Below are 22,360 nucleotides of genomic sequence, written 5' to 3'. Positions count from 1 at the left end.
CCAATACACTCCCCAATTATTGAGGAAGTGACAGAATTCTTTACAGGTGAGACACAGAGCATGTTCACGCTCCCAAGAATCCTGTTTGATAAAGGGAACTTCACAACCCCAACCACAAAGGTTCTTGAGAAGACATGAATAATCAGTTTTTCTTTTTTAGGAAAATGGGAAATGGGTGCTTTTTAGTTGCTCGGAGCCTAGCACAGTGCCTGACTTATCTAGGCATCCAGGATATCACGTGTTGTTTGAATAAACAATAAACTGAAAGTGTCACTTAGGAAACTGCCAGTTCTGTGTGACCTGTTAGGAGTCTAACAGAGTGATAATGATAATAGCTAAAACTTACATAGTTTCTATTATATGGTAGGCACTGTTCTAAGTGCCTAAAGTTATTACATATTTTACTCTTGCAACAACCCCATGAAATAGCTATGATTATTAACAGGAACAATTATTTTATACCCACTGTACAAAAGGGAAAATAGAGACTTGTACAGTCTAAGGCACTTGCCCAAGACTGTCCAGTAACATGAAGCTGAATGCAAGCCCAGGATGTCTGGTTCTGGAGTCAGTGCTCCTAACCACTGAACTGTACTGCCCCACAGAAAAATGGAAGCAAGTTTCCACTCATGCTGTGTCCTTCTTATGAGGAGATACTTGAACATATGTATAGCCATGTGTGTTTTAGTAAACACACACCTACATCCTGTGGAGGAAGTACAATCTGAGACTCTGGACTCTTTTCTATCTAGTTAGTGCCAGGGAACTTAAAAATATACAGTCCCTTTCAACTGAGTTAGGAAGAAAAACCTCACAGCTCATGCTGAACAATAGCTTGTAAACACCTTCACATAACAACCCATAATGAAAATGTATGAACCAGACTGGTTTGAGGTCTTACTATGAAGAACAATCATGTATTTAACATACAGAAGACCCCAGACTGTCTTCCTGAGTACAATTATTAACTCTGAACAGGACAGAGCTAATGCAGAGCCATGGAGAAAGAAGCTCAGTCTAGTACTATTTCTTGAAGCTCCCACCTGGATCCAAGAGGGAAAAAATACAAACACGTGATTTCTTGATGTGTAGGTTTTCTTACATATTCACAAGTTAATAATTTAACTAGTTAATTTGTAGACAAAATATGATATGAAGAACAAATTGTGTTATTTAAAAGGTAATTGAAGTGCTTATAAAATATTAATTCAAAATACACTACAGAAGATGTCATTTGGTAATGGGACACAAGTTTAAAATTGCAGGTAAATGTAGTTTTTGTGAATGTGGTAAAAATCTCATTCCTTCTATATTCCTTTCTCAGTTACTGGCTTCAATTGGAAGCCCAGGTGATGAAACTAGAGTAGTCTGTCTCTGTCTCTGTCTCTGTCTCTCTCTCTCTCTCTCTCTCTCTCTCTCTCTCCTTTTTCCAAATCATATTTTGGCATAGGCCAGAGCTTTAAAAGAGAAATTGATAGGCACCCTACCCATTGAAGAGACATCTTAATACATAAAATAAGACTCAGAGATGCCCCAACAAATAAGTGATGAGCCCATGTGCAAGCCCTGGTGTGTTGACCCCAAAGCCCATGGATTTTTCACACTACTATTGTAAGGAATGAGGGCAGGATAAGAAAACTAATATATGGGAATTTTTCTAAGTGCCAGTCTAGTGTTAGACACCTTACATGGTTCACAAGATCTAATTCTCCCAACAACTCTACAAAGGAAATGTAAACTCAAGAGCAATCCTCAAACCATTCCACCAAAATGCCCTTAGCATGCAGGGGAGGGCCAGCTCTCCTCCCTGTGTGATCCAGAGGTGCAGCTGTGAACAGATGCTACAAACAAGAAATATTTGTGTGGTCTCATGTTTCTTCTATAATTTCATAAAAAAATTGGGCTTCAATTCCATACAATGTTTAATATTTGTTTTAATTTTTAAAAGTGATGTTCTTTCCCCATTAAATCTTCAAGTGAAATTGACATTCCAGAAGGGTAGTCTTTGTTTGTGTTGTGGATTCCTTCACTTTGCTTCTGATGCATCACCAAGTATTAGGAGTCATTGGCAGTACGGTTATAAATGAACCTATTCAATGTCAGCAAATAGCAGGATGTAATTTGTATGGGAAGAGAAACCTTGCCTGTCTTGTTTACCACACTATCTCTAGCACATAAACCTAGGATAGGAGCTCAATACTTGTGGAATGAGGAAGCAATCCCTGGAGCGTAGGCTTTTTATAAATAGTTGGATCAAGCCCTAGCTGGTTTGGCTCAGTGGATAGAGGGTTGGCTTGCAGACTGAAGGATCCCGGGTTTGATTCCGGTCAAGGGCACATATCCAGGTTGTGGGTTCTATCCCCAGCAGGGGGTGTGCAGGAGGCAGCCAATCAATGATTCTCTCTCATCATTGATGTTTCTATCTCTCTCTCCCTCTCCCTTCCTTTCTGAAATCAATAAAAATATTAAATTAAAAAATAGTTGGATCACTCTCTTGTTGTCTCCATTTGAAAAATTGATAAACAATCTGTATAACTGTATTAGCTCTATGGTTGTGTAGAGATAAGTCAAGATTAGTCTAAAGCTTGCCCAAATTAGGGATTTAGCACCTCTCTTATCAAGACTTTATTTTTATTCTTGTTTTCTTTCAAGAAAAGGATATTGAGGAAATAAGAAATAGCAGATGGACCACTAGGCACCACCCTTTCTTGGTTCCCTATGACATGTTTCACTAAGTACTATACAAACATTAGCTGTTCTGCTTCCATCTCTCAGCCAAGCATGAGATTTCTCAACCATCCACACAGTAGCCTTGTTGTCTGTCTGAGTCAATCCAGTTATTTTTTTCTAACAAGATGGATCATCGAGAATAGAGCTATTTTGCCCCCTTTTATTATCTCCTCTAGGGCAGAAGTTATGGGCCTATAACAATATCTGTTATGATCTGAATGTGTGTGTCCCATTCCAAAATTCACATGGGGAAGCTGCTAACCCCCAATGTGATGTTATGAGGAGTTGGGCCTTTAGAAGTAATTAGACTTAAATGTGGTCATGAGGGTGAAGCCCTAACATGGGGTTAATGTCCTTATAAGAAGAGGAATAGAACAGAGCGAGCTCTGTCCACGCATAAGGACACACAGCTGGAAGGCAACATCAGCAAACCAGGAATGGAGTTCTCACCAGGAACTAAATAGGCTGGCACCCTCATCTTGGACTTCCATCCTCCAGAACTGTAAGAAAATAAGTGTCTGTTGTTCAAGCTACCCAGTCTGTAGTATCTACAATAATAAAAGCATAATATGCTAATTAGACCAGACAGCCGAACTACCTTCCAGACGAAGCTGGGGCGAATTTCGTGCATCAGACCTCTAGGTTTGTTATACAGCCCAAACTAAGACAATATCCAACTACAAATCTCTTTTTAGCTTGTTTTGAATACAAAGGGATAAATTTCTACTTTTACATACAACTGTTAAAAGAAAACAAGTATGGTTTCTAAACAAAGGGACTTCAAGAGGGAGGTGTGTAGATGTTGTTTTCTTTCCTTAAAGCAAACAAGTGGCCTTTTTCTGGGAAAAGGGCACCAAAATTCGGGTATAATTTACTTAATAACAATAGACAATTGTCATAGTATGTTCATCTCAATTGCTTCTCATGACAAGGAAAAATTGTTACCAGGCCTTGTCATGAAAGATTTTCCCAAGGGTTTCCTATAATAATGATCTATTGTATTTTTTAAAAGCAGGTTATAAAATAATATGCATTCTATAACTATAGTTTAGTAAGTATTTATAGGCATAAAAATGTTCTGGAAGGATACACTTAAGGATGTTGACGGGAATTACAACTATATATTGAAATTACGAATAATTTTTTTTCTTTTTGCTTATCTAAACATTTTAATTATTGTGCTACAAAAAGGTATGCTTTTGTAATAAGAATTTTGTAATAAAATGATTCAACTACTAAAATAATACAAGATTCAGAAAAGCTGCATACACAGTTTCTGAGAATACCAAACTTGCACTTAGAGTTTATGCTTTCAGAAAGGAGTAAGAAAATTAACTATTAAGTATTTGCTATGTTTCAGCAATCCTGCAAGGTTACTGATACTGTTTCCATCTTACAGATAAGGAAACTTGAGGTTCAAGGGGGTTCCATGAATAATGTAAATCATAGACCCAATACAAGACAGAGCCCTGATTAAACCAGATTCATCTGCTCCACAAGGCCACTCTCTCAACTTAACTGGACAGTTTATAGAAAGTGCAGAGACCAGGTTTTACTCATCACCAATCATGGCGCCTGTATACAATAAATTAGCTGTTAATAATGGCTGCACCTCAGTTGCATCTGAGCCAATTTCCTTTCTTATAGCTCAGGGAAGGAGCACCAGGTCAGGCTCACTCACCGAGTCAAGACAATGTCTCCGATTCTTGTTACAACTTCAGTGCAAAGTGCTGAGTCTTTTAAGGCTAAATGTGGCTTACATTCTTTCTGCTTGAGGTAAAATCCCATTATTAGGGTGACTTAGAGCCCTTTGATAATTCTGAAATACACATGCTCTTAAGGGAAGCATCTCTACATCATGGTCCACTGACAATTGGCCTCTTATTTGAACAACTGGCACAACATCACAAAGTTGCCTCACTTGTTCTTTGTTTTCCTGTTCTGTCGACTGCTTTCTTAAGTATTAATATAACTTTGATTCCCATCACACCAAGGAGCTTTGGGCAAGTTATTTATGATCTCTTCCTGCTGTCACATCACTTCTGTGAAGAACTTAATTGCCAAACTTTGTTTTCCCATGATTAAAACGGACACCGTAGGGCACTGCATGCTGTTATCTCATGGAATCAGTTTGGCAAAGTGGCAAGTGAAGAATTATTGGCAAGGAGTCAGTGTTATAGGTGGAAGAGAACCAAACTCTGACCAAAACATGAACGAGTGCTGACATTTAGGGAGTGGAGCAAAATTATGTGGGATGTGTGGTGATGGAGGGAAAGTACTTGTATGACAACAAGGACTATTTATGGAGCCCTTAGAATGGACAAGACGTTGGGCTAAATGCTTTACACATGTTATGTGATTCATTCCCACAAGCAGGAGCCGACCCAAGTTGTATGAGGCTGGGAAGACTACACTTTGGGATGGAGTCTCTTAATTACAAAATTAAAAATACAACATGTCTAAGCACCCCCCCCCTCCCATGATGGTATCCTGATGCCTAAAGTCCTTAGCTTCATGGTAAACCATAAACCCTCTCAAGTATGTATTATCCAGTCTACGTATAAGAAAGTTCAACTAGGTTAAGAAACTTGCTCGGTCACAGAGCTACCAAGTGGCAGAGCAAGGATTCTAACCAAGCTCCCAAAATCCTTAAAAAAACGTCCAAAGCCCCCAAATAGGCAATTCACGAGGACAAACTCCCTTGAAAGAGCAGTGTGACATCTTGATGTGGCTCTGAGAGTTTCCTGGCAGGGCCCAGCCCTGTCAGAACCTGCAGGGCCTGGGCATGTGGAGTCTTGCCAGGACCTCTGCAGGAATGTGTACCTTTCAGATTCACAGACTCTGTAAGAAAAGCCACAGTTGAGGGAGAGAAAGACAGGTTTTGATGACTCTGTTCTTTGCAGCTACAAACCAAAAAGTAGGGAAGAAAAAAATTTATTTTTAAGACACACATATTTAATTTTGCCCAGCCCTGGATAAGGAAATATCACTGTTCAAAGCTGAATGCAGCGATGTGCTGGTAACTAGCATGCAGGGCAGAGGGAGGCCTGTTTTGTAGCATTTGCCAATTTCTATGGTGTCAATTTCCCATATTGATAAGATGTGTGTTTCAAATTACCAATGGCTGTCTGGCTTGCAAATGTCCTGCACACTGAGCAATCACGCTCTTACAAGCAGGTACAGCTGCTCCAGCACATCATTCGCTGCATGTTGGACTTGGCCTTGGTGGTCATGGCCTCAAGATCTTTATGAAGATCGTTCTTAAAACTCAGAGGAAAATACTCTTGGCCCTGAAATCTTGTTGCACGGTGGAAAAAGGACTTGAGATGAATTATAAAGTCTCAGGAATGTTAGGGAAATGAGTTAGGAGTTCTGCGTGGCCCACCTTGACCCATTATAACATCTTTTCGCAACATGTACTCAACTACTGATGCTGATATGAGCCCTCAGTCCCCTTCTTTTCCTAGTCGCCGTACCTATTGACTCCCTCCCCGCCCGCCCCTGCCTCAAGCCTCTGCCATCCGCACCCCTCACCCTATAAGTAACTACAACAGCCAATAGCACATGTCAAACCTCCTCATTTTACAGATAGGCAACTGAGGCCCAAGAAAAGAAAAATTACAAAGGCCCTATAAAATGTTAAATACTAACAGTGGACTAAAACTTAAGTCTTCTGACTGTCTATAATCCTTTCTAACACCTTGCTGTTGAAGTAATTAAGCCGTACAGTAAACATTTCATGATGATATCCTTGAACACTACCATATCTTCCAGATTTTGTAACAACATCAGGAAAGCGATAATTTGGCTGCTTGGGGCCCTGACTCATTTCCTCTGCCTTGTTCAGTTTTCTGAAGCTATAAACACTCAGCCCTGTACAGCTAAGTTCAGGGCTGCCCAACTCAAAGACTGGCTAGATTCCCCACATAAAAAACAGAGGCTGAGACAGCAGCTGATAGAGAGGTAGTTTATTTGGGGAAATAGCCTGGGAAAGCAAGGAAAAGCAACACAGGTGTGTTATCAAACTGAGCTACTGGGACTTTCCCCACTGGGACCCCAGGAGGAATCTTATAGAATGTCTTTCAGAATTAGGGGATTCCTGCAATGTGGTACTTTCAGTGTGAAAACCAGGAAAGTCCTGGGAAAACTAGGACAAGTTGGTCACCCAATCAGAGTCATCTGCCCAACTGCCAGGAGAGAGAAATGTTTACGCACCAGCTCCCATCTTTCAGTGGTTGAGTTGCCCCAGGAGACGCCAATTCTCGCACACTTGCATGTTTGCATGTGTGAGACTCAAAGCACATTTCTTCATGTGTCCAAAGAAGTGGCATGAGAGTAGCTCCTGAGCAGAACGAGATGCAGGGCACCTGAAGAGAGGGACTGGTGGCTGGTACTGCAGTGGTGGCATAAAGCTGGGGACAGGATGTGCACAAGAGGCATCCCAGGCAGGGTGTGAAAGGTGTACAGACAGCCTTGGTCCCTGAGCTGGTAGGAGTTCATTATCAAGTGACCCTGTGGGACCTGGGATATGGTGACTACTAAAGCTGCCTTGCAGTTCACCAGGCTGCCCTTTCATGAATCTACCCTTGACAAGATGTTGACCCTTATATGGTTTTCCTTCCTTCCTCCATCACTTCCTTTTCCCCCTTCAATAAATATTTAGTGAGTGCCTATACTATCTAGGGACTATGCTATGTACTTGAGATATAAAAATAACTAAACACAATTCTTGTCCTCAAGAGGATGTAGATGAGGGACCAATCATAAAACAGTTATAATATAATATAACTCTGGCAGAGAAATGGACAGAAGGGAAAAAGGAGAAGAAAGAAGCAGATAGAGCACCCGGGATCAGCCAGTACGAATACGTTAGAAATCAGCGAATATCAGAGGTAATGAGTGTCATCACTTCCCTGTTGATTCTTGTATGTGCCCTGACCGGGGATCAAACCCACAACCTTGGTGTATCCAGACAATGCTCTAACCAACTACCTGGCCAGGACCTAAGAAGTAACATTTTAGCTGAGTCTCTAAGGAGGAGGATGATAATAATAACAACAGCAACAGAGAACTTTGATGGGATGCTGACTTTGATGGGATGCTGACTGTGTAGCAGGCAATGTTTTTAAGTCTTTATAGCACTAACACATTTAATCCTTACAACATCCCTGTGAAGGGGGTGCTATTGTTATCCTTGATTTAGAAATTACAACGCTGAACTATTGAAAATGGGTTTTGGTGAATTACTATCAGTCTTCAAAAAGCTGCCACTTGCCTCATGGAGTCATTCAGTTCCGTGGAGGCATTGCATATTTCCTTCCTCATGACTAAAAGCTCAAAGCTTCTTTTTTTCTCCCTCTGTCAGACCCTCTTTAGGGCAGTTCCATTTTACCAAAGGGTTTATTAACTGTGGGTGGTCATAGATGAATGTAGGATTGATGCATGCCACTTCCAGGAACTCCTCAACAAGCTTAGAAAGGATCCTGGCTGTGGTCCGAGGTGGAGGGCATTCAACAGCTTTCGCCACACAGATATCATCAGGAATTTTGCAAATTTCTTCAGTTTCAAAGAGGATAGTTTCTGGCACCTTCACCCCCAAGGCTTTCTCAAGCTCTTCTACCATGTTGCTTTTTTCTGGAAGGGTGGGGTGAAGTCTACAACATAGGCTTGGCCCTCCAGGCCATCTGGATGGTGGGTGACCTTGTAACCATCTATAATGCGCTTTACCATCCCCGAAATCATCTTCTCCGTGATTTCCTTGAGGTCATGATAATCTGCAGAGGCCATGGAGAACTCACAGGTGGTGAACTCAGGATTGTGAGTCAAATCAGTTCCTTCATTCTGAAACTGGTGTCCAATATTATAAACCCGGTCAGTGCCACCAACCACCAGCATCTTGTGGCAGAGTTCTGGAGCAATTCTCATACATAAGTTCAGGTCCAGCTCATTGTGGTTGGTGCTAAAAGGCTTGGCCACAACTCCCCCTGGGATGATGTTCATCATGAGAGTTTCAGCCTCTAGGAATCTCAACTCATCCAAGAAACTTCTTATATATGTGATGATCTTAGTGGACGATATATTTCTGCCTCACAAAGTCATTCAGGATCAATTTCAAGTATCTTTGATGATACCGTGTTTCCTTGTCTTTAAGGCCAAATTGAAAATGAGGTAACATATGTAAGCAAGGATACAGCAGTGTGATTTCATAGGAATCAGAGCCCACCCTTCTTGGTTTACCCAGAATTCCCCTGAACTTCAATTATGTCTCCCCGAAGCAGTTTGTTGATTCTTCTGGTTTATAATTCCTGGAATTGGCCATGACTTGCAACTTGACCTCCTCTTCTCAAAGGTCTTAGAAGATGAGCTTCCCCTTGGAAGCTCTTTTGGCCCATGGATCCTATCTAGAAAAAGAACTGCCACCTTTATGGTAATGTCACTCAGATGGTTCCCAGGCTACAGGTGACTGTATTCTTGGATGAAGTGAGTGACTGAGACACCTATATGGCACTTGTGTGAGTATGGGTCTTTCCCATTGGCCTTCAGCTGATGGACTGCTTGGCTGCAGATCTTGTAGTATTGGTTTGGGTTTAGGCTCTCCTCTTTGGCACCCACATCCTTGTCAGTGGTGTGGTTGGTGGCAGCAGCATTGCCCTGGCTTAGTTGTTTCTCTATGAGCTCCTTCTGCTTGGCTGCCTCCTCTGCTACTTTCTTCTTAACTTTTAGACATCTCTTTAGCTTGTTTTTGCTCACTTTCAGCTCACCGCATTCCCCTCAGGTCCCTGTACCAAAGGCATCTTTCTGGAGGCTCAAACTGAAAGGAATATGGGCTGTTCCTGTGACTTGCTTTGCTCAATAGCATACAGTAAAAGTGGTGGTGTGACTTGTGACAGTTCTGAGCCTAAGCCTTTCACTCTTCCAGGCTCTCCCTTGTCATGAGAAAAACCCAGGCTAGCCTTTGGGATGATGAGAGACCACATATAACAGAGACATGTAGCCAAGTCATTCAAGTCAAGGCTATGTTAGATCAGCCAGTCCCCAACCAGTGGTCAGCAGACCACAGATGCTTGAATAAGCCCAATCAAGATCAGCCAAGGCCCTCTGGGGTTCTTCTAGTTGTAAAATGTAATCATTCTTGCGTTTGCATCTGATTCATTACAGGATTTGGCCATTAAAAAATACAAATTAATTTTAAAATTGGACTCCCCATTTATTACACCATGCCACCACTCCCAGATATCTGAAGCAACACTGTTTAGGTAACAAAAATATCTTTGTTGTTATTTTGTTGTTATCTTTCTTTCCTAACAGTTGGGTAAATAAATGTTTGTGAAGTAGGTGAAAAATAAATTTCTAACTTCAACAACTTAATAACTAAGTACTTATGCATTGAAATGAAAACAAGAGAAAATAAATAGCATTTTGGCTCTCATTTTGGCATTTATGATTTGCTAGGTTGGCAAAATGAGCACATCCTGAGTAAAAGAGAGTTAAGAGTGACTAATAAAAAAGAAGAAAGATCAGCCAAGGCTAACCCGGAAGAGCAGAATCACCAAAATGAGCACATCCTGAGTAAAAGAGAGTTAAGAGTGACTAATTAAAAAAGAAGAAAGAGGAGAAACCAATATGGCGGCATAGGTTAACGCAGGAGTTTGCTGCCTCGAACAACCACTTCAAAAATACAACTAAAAGACGGAATGGACATCACCCAGAACCACAGGAGGGCTGGCTGAATGGAAATCCTACAACTAGAACAGGGGTGGGCAAACTTTTTGACTCGAGGGCCACAATGGGTTCTTAAACTGGACCGGAGGGCCGGAACAAAAGCATGGATGGAGTGTTTGTGTGAACTAATATAAATTCAAAGTAAACATCATTACATAAAAGGGTACTGTCTTTTTTTTTTTAGTTTTATTCATTTAAAATGGGCCGGATCCGGCCCGCGGGCCGTAGTTTGCCCATGGCTGAACTAGAAGGAAAGAGAAATCCATACCGAGACTCAGAGGAGGCGCAGTGCGGAAGTGAAATACTAAGGTGTGGAGTGCATGTGGAGTGGGCCGGCGGCGGAGGGCGTGGTTGTTGTTTTCAATCGGGAGGGAGTTTCAGACTCTGAGCTCCAGATCCGGGCGAGTCTCTAGGGACCCAGACTCAAACAGGAGAAGCGGGACTGTCTGGCTTTGGTCGGAACTCGAATGCAGCTTTCTCTCCCAGGACTCTGAGAGGCAGAGCCCCTGGGGACGGATCTGAGAGCAGCCATAACTGCTCGCTCCGCCCACCCTGTAGATCCCTGGGGACCCGCCCCGCCCAAGCCCTGCACAGAGGCATTTGCCGGATAGCCTTAGGCAAACGCTAGACTAGCACCGCCCTAGAGATCCAGCACAGAAGCTCTCCCACTGCAGACACAGCTGACTCTCATAGCCAGTTAGCCTGGAGGTCAATTCACCCCCAGTATTGCCGACAACAATCAAGGCTTAACTACAACAAGACTGCGCACAAAGACCACAAGGGGGTGCACCAAGAAAGCATAAAAATTCGGAGACAAAGAAACATGACAGAAATGGAGGATATAGAGCTAAAAAACGCACTTTTAAGGTCTTTCAATAATTTTCTAGAAACTGCCGATAAACTTGATGAGATCCTCAAGAAATCTAGTGAGACCCTCGATGTTGTGATAAAGAACCAACTAGAAATTAAGCATACACTGACTGATATAAAGAATATTATACAGACACCCAACAGCAGACCAGAGGAGCGAAAGAATCAAGTCAAAGATTTGAAATGCGAAGAAGCAAAAAACACCCAACCGGAAAAGCAAAATGAAAAAAGAATCTGAAAATACGAAGATAATGTAAGGAGCCTCTGGGACAGTTTCAAGCGTACCAACATCAGAATTATAGGGGTGCCAGAAGATGAGAAACAGCAAGATCTTGAAAACCTATTTGAAGAAATAATGACAGAAAACTTCCCCTACCTGGTGAAAGAAATGGACTTACAGGTCCAAGAAGCGCAGAGAACCCCAAACAAAAGGAATCCAAAGAGGACCACACCAAGACACATCATAATTAAAATGCCAAGAGCAAAAGACAAAGAGAGAATCTTAAAAGCAGCAAGAGAAAGAGACTCAATTACCTACAAGGGAATACGCATACGACTGTCAGCTGATTTCTCAACAGAAACTTTGCAGGCCAGAAGGGAGTGGCAAGAAATATTCAAAGTGATGAATAGCAAGAACCTACACCAGATTACTTTATCCAGCAAAGCTATCATTCAGAATTGAAGGTCAAAATAGAGAGCTGAACGAATAAGGAAGACCCTAAAGGATCTCCTCACCCACATCATCAGTTTTATAAGAAGTGTCGAAGGTTATTCTTGAAGACGAGAGGTAGGAAGTACCAGGTTAGGATTCAAATTAGGGCCACCTAACATGCTTCTTTCAACAAGGGAATCTAAGACCCAAGTGAATAAATATTCTGTTGTCCGGAATGACCTGGTGTTTATATTATTTTCAGGGACGGGGAAGGGGAATGGCCTGTTTTTTCTTGGGGGGAAAAAGGGGAGTGGGAGATGCAGGAAGAGACTGGACAAAAATCGTGCCCCTTTGGATGAGGACAGTGGGTGGGGAGTGAGGGCGGAAGGTGGGGCGGGAACTGGGAGGAGGGGAGTTCCGGGGGGGGGGGGGAAAGAGGAACAAATGTAATAATCTGAACAATAAAGATTTAATAAAAAAAAAAAAGAAAGAAAAAAAAGAAGAAAGATCAGCCAAGGCTAACCCAGAAGAGCAGAATCACCCAATCAACCACAGACTTGTTGGACACCACTGTGGCTTTTTTCCATGCAGCTTTACTGTGGCATTAGATAATAGATATAGTTTAGCTGTCAGGCATAGCAGGAATTAGACCTGTATTAAGCAGAATAATTTATTAATTAGGAAAATTGATCTAGGTTGCAAGCAACAGAAATCTGACCTAGATTTGCTTAAACACACAATGGAATTTTTTGGCTTATGTTATTGCAAAGTCCAAGGGTAGACACAGCTAGATCTAGATGCCCCAAATTTGTCATTAGGAACCTAATTCTCTCCATCACTTGGTTCTACTCTTGCCTGTCTTCGATTCATTCTCATGCAAATACTCCCATGGGGCAAGATGGCAACCAGTAGCCTACAGCTTATACTTCATTGTATTAGTTATTAAGTGAAAGAGAATGTCTGTTTTTCAATAGTTCAAGTAAAAGTCCTAGGGACAACTTTCATTAGACTGACCAGGATCACACACCTGTCCTTGACCAACCATTTGTTTTTTTTTTCAGGGAGATACATGGGACCTGGGCCAGGATCATGCATGCAACCCTGGAGATAGGGGATGGATGGGTTAGTACTGAAACCACATCGACTAAGACTAAATAAGGAGGGGATTTCCTAAAGGAAAATCGAAATACTGCAACCGAAAGAATGGGGAATAGATGTCTTCTATACTCCTCAGCATTACTAATGAAATCTTTTTAAAAAAGTGAGTGATGACTGAGCATTGTTTTTCTGCAGAAAGCAGTTCACTCCTACCTGTAAACACTTTTCAACATTGATGCCAAAGTAGCTATTGTTATGCACAAGGCTTCTTCCACCCTGCCCAGGTGAATAGTCTAAAAATAAAATTTTGATCACATCTCTCTATCACATAAGTAGATAATAAGATCTAGTGGCCATACACATGACAGGGCTTATGACAGTCTAAGAGCAATAAGATGTCTGAACTTAATCTCAAAGACTCTTTGAAGTGTGCTTATGAGCTACCTGAATCATAAAATTGCTTCCACATCCTAACTGGAGGTAGCATAGTGCGGTGGCTAAGAGCACAGATTCTGGATACAGCCTGCCTATGTCTGGGTTCCAGCTCGGACTGCTTTCTGAGACTATATGACTTTGAGCAAGTTAATTAGTCTCTCTGTGCCTCAGTTTTCCCATCAGTAAATGGGGATCATAGAATTTACTTTATCAGAAGAGTAAATGAGTCATTATATGCAAAGCACTTGGAATATTATCTGATATGTAGTCACAGCTACAAAGTGTAAGCTATTAGTCATCTGGGAAAATGCATGTGGCAACAATTCCTTTCAATGTGGAATAAAAAGCCTGACACCAGCAATTAAAGATACATGACCTTGGCTAAGTCACTTGCTGTCTCTGGGGTTATTTTACTTCTTCAGCTATAATATGACGGAAATTATATCTACTCCGCTTACCTCACAAGGCTGCCACAGATTCAGAGATGATGGATGCTGAAGTCTTTGAAAACCTCCAAGTCCTTTATAAATAAAAGGCCTTGTTAATATGAATTATCTTCATCCAGATGATCTGATTAATGTGCAATCAGGGCAGTGTTTCATCCTACGCTGTTTTGCGCAAGGAATCATTAAGAAAGAAAATCTGCCGCTGACATAAAATAATATATTCCCCAGCCAAACCCAGTTCAAAAGCCTTTGGGACTGTGCTGGGATTTGAAATATCCTCTACCATCTTTTGTACCTAGCGTGAAGTAAAGTTGATTGTAATAGAAGTTATTAAACTGGGGGTGAGGACACCTGGATTATAGCTCCCAGTTCTGCTGTTCATTTACTGTCATCTCACATGAGTCATTTTATTTCTCTGAGCTTCCCTAGTCTATAAAATGATGAATGCTTATAATACTGTGATTGCACAGCTTTTGTGACAAAGATATTCCTGGGCATTGGGGTTCTGGTGACTTCTTGGTGGACTATCACCTTCCTGGCCACTGCTAATTGTTGGAGCACTCCAGGGTTAAACTTGGGTCTTCTCTTCTTCATCCTCTTTTTTATCACTTTCTCCCTAAATGATCTCCTCCAGTTCCATGGCTTTAAGTACGTCACACTTTCAGTAAAGTGCATGTAAGGTATTTAATTCACACCTTCAGCCCTGACCTCTACAGTGAGCTGTAAGCAGGGATGTATTCAATTGTCCACTTAACATCTCTCCTTAGCTATCTAAGATGTAAGCACCTCAGACTAAATATTTCCAAACAGAATTATTATTATTAATATTCCTATTGTCTGTGTTGTTCAGCTCATAGAACAATGCATAGCCATAGCAGACTCTCAAAAAATATTTGTTGAATGAATCAGTGAAAAAATATATATACAGTATTCACACACAACTGTTTGTACAATTATGTTTAACAACATGACATTAGAGTGATGGGGAAAACACCAAAATGTTAATGGCTGTGCATGAAATTATAAGTGGTTTTTTTTTTAATTTAAAATTTCTATTTTTCACTTCTTGGTAGAGTATCACCTTCCTGGCCACTGCTGATTGTTCATCATAGGAAATTACATCTACCCTGCTTACCTCACAAGGTTGCCACAGGATCAGAGATGATGGATGCTAAAGTCTTTAAAAACCTTCAAGTCAAGAATATCAAACTTTAAGGAATGATTAACCGGGGACCTTATATGCATATATGCAGAGCCCCTGGACACAGACAATAGTGTGATGAAGGCCTGGGCGAAGAGGTACAGGGTGGAAGGGGTCCGTGGGAGAAAAAAAGAGGGACATCTGTAATACTCTCAACAATAAAGATAAATTTAACAACAACAAAAAAAGGAATATCAGACTTTGGAGCTGAGCGACCTCTGCAAGACTGCACTTACCTTCCTTTCTTCATATGCCAAAGGGGCTTAAAAATAGGTGCCTCATTTATATTCATGCAGCATTCACAGTGCTTGAGGAACTGAGCGAAGAAATAAAATGGAGTCACTATAGTGAAGCTGCTACATTGTGAAAATCAAGTAGTTGGAGATATGGGGAAAGGCTGTGTCAAGGCCTGCATATACCACAGACCTCAGATAACCCTCTGATTACGCCCCTGAGGGACTCAGATCCAGACCAGGGGTCATCTGCAGGTGCATCATCTTGCAACAATCCAGAGGCTAAGGATGCAGGACTGATCCTTCTCGAGAATACAATTTAAACTATAAGAACCCCCAGCTTTTCTTTCCTTTTTCAGAATACTCTGGGTTGTGCCTAGCTGTATTTTCTGTTTGCAAACCCTGGGAACCTTGAATAAATCTTTACCACATATTTCTAGACAAAGGTTCCTGATTCGCGCTTTCCTGTGAAATTATGAGCGTGAAGAACTTCGCAGGGTGCAGGATACATAGTAAGTGGTGGTGTCTGTGAGCTGATAATGATGATACACGGTTTCTTTTGTAATAAAAATACACATTTTCCTTATATACCTTTACTAAAGGGAGTAAAAAGAACTCCACCGACCTACCCACCTGCCGGCGCCTCCCCCTTCCCGGCTCCCCCGAGGGTGCGCCTGCTCCGTCCCCTCCTTCCGTCCACGTGACGCTTCCAGGCTCCTCCCCGTTTCCAACATGGCGGCGCCCAGGCGCGCCGGTCGCACGTGAGAAAGAGTTTGGACACCTGGGGATCCGAGAGCGCAAGTGTGTCAACGAGTTTCCACTCGTTCCCTTCTGTTGCATCCCTCCGACCTTTCCCCGGGCCCTCGTGGGCCGCCGCCGCCCCGCCGCCATGAAGCCAAAGCCGGTTTCCCACAAGACGGAGAACACACACCGGGTGAGCGAGGGGCCTGGGCCGGGGGCCGGGGCGCTGGAATCCCAGCCGTGGAGCTGGCCCTGAGCGGGATCCGGGGGCCGCAGGGTTCTGGGCTTCGCCTGAGTCATTTGCCCGGAGGCTCCAGCGAAAGAGGGGGGCTCTCCGCGTGTAGTAAACATGGGGCGGAGAAAGAAGTCTGGCAGCTAATTTCGCCCGGGGTTTGTGGGGTCCGCAGTGCTTGGGATCCCCTTCCGCCGGAGTTAAACTAACTCTGACAGGCGAATTCCTTAGGTTCTCAACCTGTGGTTCGAGACCCCTTTGGGGGTCAAAAGACCCTTTCACAGGGGTCGCTTAAGACCATCGGAAAACACATATATAATTACATATTGTTTTTGTGATTAATCACTATGCTTTAATTATGTTCAATTTGTAACAATGAAAATACATCCTGCATATCAGATATTTACATGACGATTCATAACAGTAGCAACATTACAGTTATGAAGTAGCAACGAAAATAATTTTATGGTTGGGGGTCACCACAACATGAGGAACTGTATTAAAGGGTTCGGCATTAGGAAGGTTGAGAACCACTGCCTTAGGAGCTGTTCTCCTTTGCTGTTTTATCTTTAAAAGGCCAAAGTAGGGGGCGGGCCGGTGGGAGACTCTGAGTGATTTCCAGCCAATGGCTGCTTCCCCACTTCCTCTGTCCCCTGAGAGTTCCTTTATTATGGTACAACCTAGGTTTATGTTATGCTTAAAAACACGGTTATTGCAACGACCTAGCCGGGTACCTGTGAAACCTAACAGTAGATCTAGCAAGGCCGCATCGCCAGCTTTCACCTAGGTCCACCACAACCTAGCATGGGAATTTTATTTGAAATGACATAACTGACAGAACTTATGCAAATATATTCATAGGCCTATTACCTTTGTATAGTATCGCAGTGCATTTGTTTAAGGCTCTGTGTCTTTCTGTGTGTTTTTACACTTTTGATTCATCAGTGATAATCTACTTTTAGTTTCAAAACTCGATTATACAATTTTATGATTGACGGAAAATACAAGTCTGAGATTGCAAGTGTGAAGGGTACCATTATATGTAATGATAGTTCCTGAGTAGGCTTATCTTGATAAGTGTTAAATGATGATGTATCTTAAATATGCTCCCTCGCTCCCTTGCAGTTTCTAACATTTGCTGAACGATTGGGGAATGTGAATATTGATATTATTCACCGGATTGACAGAACTGCGAGCTACGATGAGGTAAGAGAATGTTATACTAACCAGTCTTCTAATTATTCGTAGTGAATTTTCAATCTCTCCTCTTAGAAGTAGATTGTTTTTCAAGCCATTCCTTTATGAACATGAAATGCATTAGACCTAATACAATAGCCATGCATGGCAAATTAGATTTAAATCAAATTTAAAATTTAAATGCTCAGTAGTCATATGTGGGTAGTTGCTACCTTATTGGACAAGTGCAGAAATAAAACATTTCCATCATTGCAGAAAGTTCTATTGGGTGATGCTGTGTTAGACAACTGACTTGATACTCAGGTGGCTTCTGTGATCCCGGTCTCTCCCTGTCCCACATGCATTCCAAGAACTGTTGCAGATTCATATTCTGAAGCTACAATTTTAAAGAAATTATGAGCAAATCACTTTCCTGGGGGTTAGTTTCCCCTTTTATTAAAAGGCACTAGGACTACATAATGACTTTCTACTTCCAGCCATGCTGTAACTCAGTCATACTCTCAAAAAAATCTTGGTTTTTGTTGCGTCAAGTAATTGATTCTCTGCTAGGCTTTTTAAGATCTAGTATAACATGCTTTCAGCTTAGGAATTCGATCTCAGTTCTTAACTGTTCATCACTTGGCTGTAGTTGGACTCTGCTCACTCTCTCATTGAATGCCTTGTCTCCAATGTATGAATTCAGTGTGTTAAATCATGTTCTCTAGGTAAGCACATAATGCTTGGGGAACTCACAGTTAAGGGAGCCTAACCTAAATTATTTGGGGTTGTAGGGTGGCGTGTAAACAATGATAAAGTAGCCTGGCTGGTGTGACTCGGTGGTTGAGCATCATCCTATGAACCAGGAGGTCATGGTTTGATTCCTGGTCAGGGCACATGTCTGGGTTGCAAGCTAGATCCCCAGTGTGGGGCGTGTAGGAGGCAGCCAATTAGTTATTCTCTCTCATCATTGATGTTTCTCTCCCTCTCTCCCTCTCCCTTCCTCTCTGAAATCAATAAAAATAAATTTTAAAAAGTTTTAAAAAGATGAAGTAATTAAAGTGATACCTGAATTTAGTCTTGTTGTTTGTATAGATTTTGGCTTGGCAAAGAGGACAGGAAAGGCTGTTTAGGCTGAGGGAGAAGACTGTATAAAGGAACAGAGCCAGAAAATGCATGTCACATTCAGAAAACTACGAAGCAGTTCATTGTGGTTATCATTGTATGTAGGGTGTGTATGTTGATGGTGACTGGAATGGGGGAAGGGAGAACCTGGTGAGAGAGTCAAGGATCATAAAGGGCTTCATATGACAAGCTAAGTTTAGATTTTATCCTGAAGCTATGGGAATTCTAGGATTGTAAGTTAGGGGAGTGAGTGACATGATGAGGTTGATAAGGTTTAAGCTTTAGATCTCTCTGGCTTTAGTGTGGAGGAAAAAGTAGGACTGGAGTCATGGTAACCAGTTGTGAGGATTTGGAGTTACCTAAGTAAGAAATGATTATGGTAGTAGCAGTCAAATGGAGAGATGGGAAGGATTCCAGAGATATTATATAAGTAAGATCAATAGGGCTTGTGACCTGCTGGATATGCAGGGAGGAAGGGAATGGAAGTTTTTTGGTTTCAACAACTAGATGGTTGAGGATATTATTCATCAAGATAGATTTGTAGGAAGAAGAGCATGGGTTGGTTTTGTTTTGGGCTGGTTAAGTTTGATATACCTGTGACCATCCAAATGACGGTGTCCAAAAGACATTTGGATGTATGGATCTGGTGACTTCAGAGGTGAATTACTGACTTAACATTCAGCATATGGTTTATAGTTTAAGTCACAGGACAGGTTGAAAGTACTAAAGGGTTGAATGTTAAGTTAGTGGAGAAGAGAGCCTAGAATAGGATCCTGGGCTGGATGGGCTTAATGGCCTCAATCAAGTGTCTGGCTGTTGACTGGGACTTGTTGGTCTAGGTCAGGGGTGGGCAAACTTTTTGACTCGAGGGCCACAATGGGTTCTTAAACTGGACCGGAGGGCCGGAACAAAAGCATGGATGGAGTGTTTGTGTGAACTAATATAAATTCAAAGTAAACATCATTACATAAAAGGGTACTGTCTTTTTTTTTTTTTTAGTTTTATTCATTTCAAATGGGCCGGATCCGGCCCGCGGGCCGTAGTTTGCCCACGGCTGGTCTAGGTTGTCCTCACAGCCTCTTGTTCTCCAATAAACTAGACTAGGCTTCTTTTCTTAATGGCAGAACCTTTCCAAGAGAGCAAAAGCAGAAATTACGAAGCCCCTTACCCTAGCTCTGGCAGTCACAGGATCATTTCCATTGCATGTTATTGGTCAAGCAAGTCATGAGGCCAGGCCAGATTCAGGGGGCGAGGAAATAGACTCTGTCTCTTGGGGTAGGGGCTGCAAGTCACATTGCAAAGGGACAGGGACACAGTCTGTCACCAATGGTTGACATGTGCCAGTCACAGTTCCAGGCTAGGAATGCCTTCTACCTTAAGGTTTTAAACTATTTAGATGTATTTCCCTTCTGCCTTAAGAGACATTGAACAGGATATAATTAGATTCTCTTTCTTCCTCTCTAGTCTCCGTAACTATTGATTTTATTTCATTTTTATTTTTTTAAACATTTCAGTCTCTCAGAAGTAGATTTACCTTTTTTTTTTGATATGTGGAGGATTTAGCATGCTGTTTGTGTATGTGCTTATGTATTTGTCCTCTCTGTCTCTCTCTCTCTCTCTCTCTCTCTCTCTCTCTCTTTCTCTCTCTCTCTCTCTATATATATACACACATATACATGTATATGTACATATATATACACATGTATGGTAATAATTTATATATATACACGTGTATGGTAATAATTTATTGGTCTTACCTTTCAAGATACAAAGTAATATATACTATGTTAAAAAGCTAAATAAAGTGATGAAGTTAGACTATTGTATTATCTCAGCCCTCCACCCCTATTGCTGAGGAAACTGATATTGGCAGTTTGGTGTATGTGTATTCTTCCATGTTTTTCTCTCATAAAATATGTGTGAATGTTTATAGAGGTCTTTTTAAAAAAGAAAAATTGGATCCTACTGTACACTTGGCTGTGGAACTTTTATCACTTTGGGGGGTATATCATCAACCTTCTTGTTCAATATGGTATAGATCATTTTAATTGCCACATAATATATCTTAGTATGTATAGACCACAAGTTATTCCAACCATTTTCCTATGTTGGATATTTAGGCTGTTTTATGTTCTCTCCCCCACTACAATAAAGCTAAATAAACATCTATATGCTTGTATCTTTACAAGTTTTATAAGAAATATCTCCAAAGGGGGACTTACTGGGTCAAAGGCTATACCTGGTTTTCATTTTAATAAGAAATGCCAGATTACTTCCCCTTAAGATTAAAGAACTGTGAAGAGTCAGTAGATTTTTATGGGCCTAAAAGTGTAAAGAATAATAGAAAAAAAAAGTTTTTTCCTTAGTATGACTGTTTTATAGATTTTAGAGAATTATATGCTACAACCAAATTAAGCATCTCTCCTTACTGTACTATTGTGTAGTACACCTGAATGCTTTTCAAGTATGTTAGCTAATGCCCTTTTTTAAGAAATAAAAGTTAAATACTTGACTATCGTCATCATTGTCTTAAGATATTACTCTATCACTATTGTTATTTACTTTGATTATGGTTTGTCTTTGAAATAAATAATGGGTTGCTTTAATCTTGACAGGAGGTTGAAACCTACTTTTTTGAAGGTTTGCTGAAATGGAGAGAACTGAACCTTACGGAACACTTTGGTATTTTCTATTTGTTTCTATTTTAATACCTGTCATTTGCACTTTATATGTTCAAAACAACTAAATCATGGTGTGATAGGAAAACAGAACTTCTTTTTTTTTCATCCAGGGAAATTTTACAAAGAAGTTATTGACAAATGTCAATCATTCAATCAGCTGGTCTATCATCAAAATGAGATAGTTCAGAGTTTGAAGACTCACCTGCAAATCAAGAACAGTTTTGCTTATCAACCCCTTTTGGAGTAAGTAGCATGTTGAGAGAAAGCTCATGGATATTTGTCTGAACTTTATGAATGGTTGTGTTTATAGCTACATATGACTTAGATCTGATGTTTAAAAATAAAAAATTACCTTTTCTGTTAGTCTGAATACTAGTGCATTGCCATAAAGCTGAATCTTAGGCATATTTTTTTTGCTTTTGTTTCATACTTTTCAGAGAGCCCCATTTTTCTTTGATACAATAGGAATGGTTGACCATAATTTGTGATAGAATGTACCTTCTTGCTTTAGCCTTATCTTTGCTGAATTCTTGAAATATGAAAAACTTTATACCTCTCTTGAGATTTGATTCGGAAGGTTTAATTAATCCTGTCATCATAGGCGATCAACTATCATTTATGAAATTGACTTGCAGTATTTGTTTTTTGGTCTGTATGTCTCACAAATGTTACTTTTCTTGTTGTTAATCCAGTTTGGTTGTACAGCTGGCACGAGATCTGCAGACAGACTTCTATCCACATTTTCCGGATTTTTTTCTGACTGTCACCTCAATCCTGGAGACTCAGGACACTGAGTTGTTAGAATGGGCTTTCACCTCGCTGTCGTATCTGTACAAGTACCTGTGGAGGCTCATGGTGAAGGACATGCCCAATATATACAGGTGACCCTTTTCTCTCTAACAGAGGGTTTATCTTTTTTCTATCTTTTCTTTTTCTTTTCTTCTTTTTTTTTTTTTTTTGCTTTTAATTTCTATTGTATTTTATTGACAATTCAGTGCCATTGGGTAAGTTAATAAAGTTA

The 22,360-nt window shown here is 41.0% G+C and overlaps 1 protein-coding gene, 1 non-coding gene and 1 pseudogene across 2 annotated transcripts in view; 1 reads left to right on the top strand and 2 right to left on the bottom strand.

Annotated features, from left to right (window-relative positions):
- Nucleotides 1–7,576: 7,576 nt before the first annotated feature.
- Nucleotides 7,577–7,645, bottom strand: LOC111824996. The gene has a single exon (XR_002828101.1). It is a non-coding gene; the product is annotated as a small nucleolar RNA SNORD41 (small nucleolar RNA).
- A 341-nt stretch (nucleotides 7,646–7,986) lies between these two features.
- On the bottom strand, nucleotides 7,987–14,628 carry LOC102423137 (annotated as a pseudogene).
- Nucleotides 14,629–16,121: 1,493 nt separating this feature from the next.
- Nucleotides 16,122–22,360, top strand: part of UTP20 (UTP20, small subunit processome component) — an 85,508-nt gene continuing 79,269 nt past the window's right edge. The window contains exons 1-5 of the mRNA XM_006084088.3: nucleotides 16,122–16,321; nucleotides 17,486–17,566; nucleotides 21,274–21,340; nucleotides 21,450–21,582; nucleotides 22,032–22,220. Coding sequence (XP_006084150.1) covers nucleotides 16,277–16,321; nucleotides 17,486–17,566; nucleotides 21,274–21,340; nucleotides 21,450–21,582; nucleotides 22,032–22,220 — 515 coding nt within the window. The 5' untranslated portion in view covers nucleotides 16,122–16,276. The remainder of the gene's footprint in view (nucleotides 16,322–17,485; nucleotides 17,567–21,273; nucleotides 21,341–21,449; nucleotides 21,583–22,031; nucleotides 22,221–22,360) is intronic.

Source organism: Myotis lucifugus, unplaced genomic scaffold (genome assembly GCF_000147115.1).
Source record: "Myotis lucifugus unplaced genomic scaffold, Myoluc2.0 scaffold_10, whole genome shotgun sequence".
Classification (NCBI taxonomy): Eukaryota; Metazoa; Chordata; class Mammalia; order Chiroptera; family Vespertilionidae; genus Myotis; species Myotis lucifugus.
The sequence above is the reverse complement of the archived record's forward strand: the minus strand, read 5'-3'. Positions and strand labels throughout refer to the sequence as shown.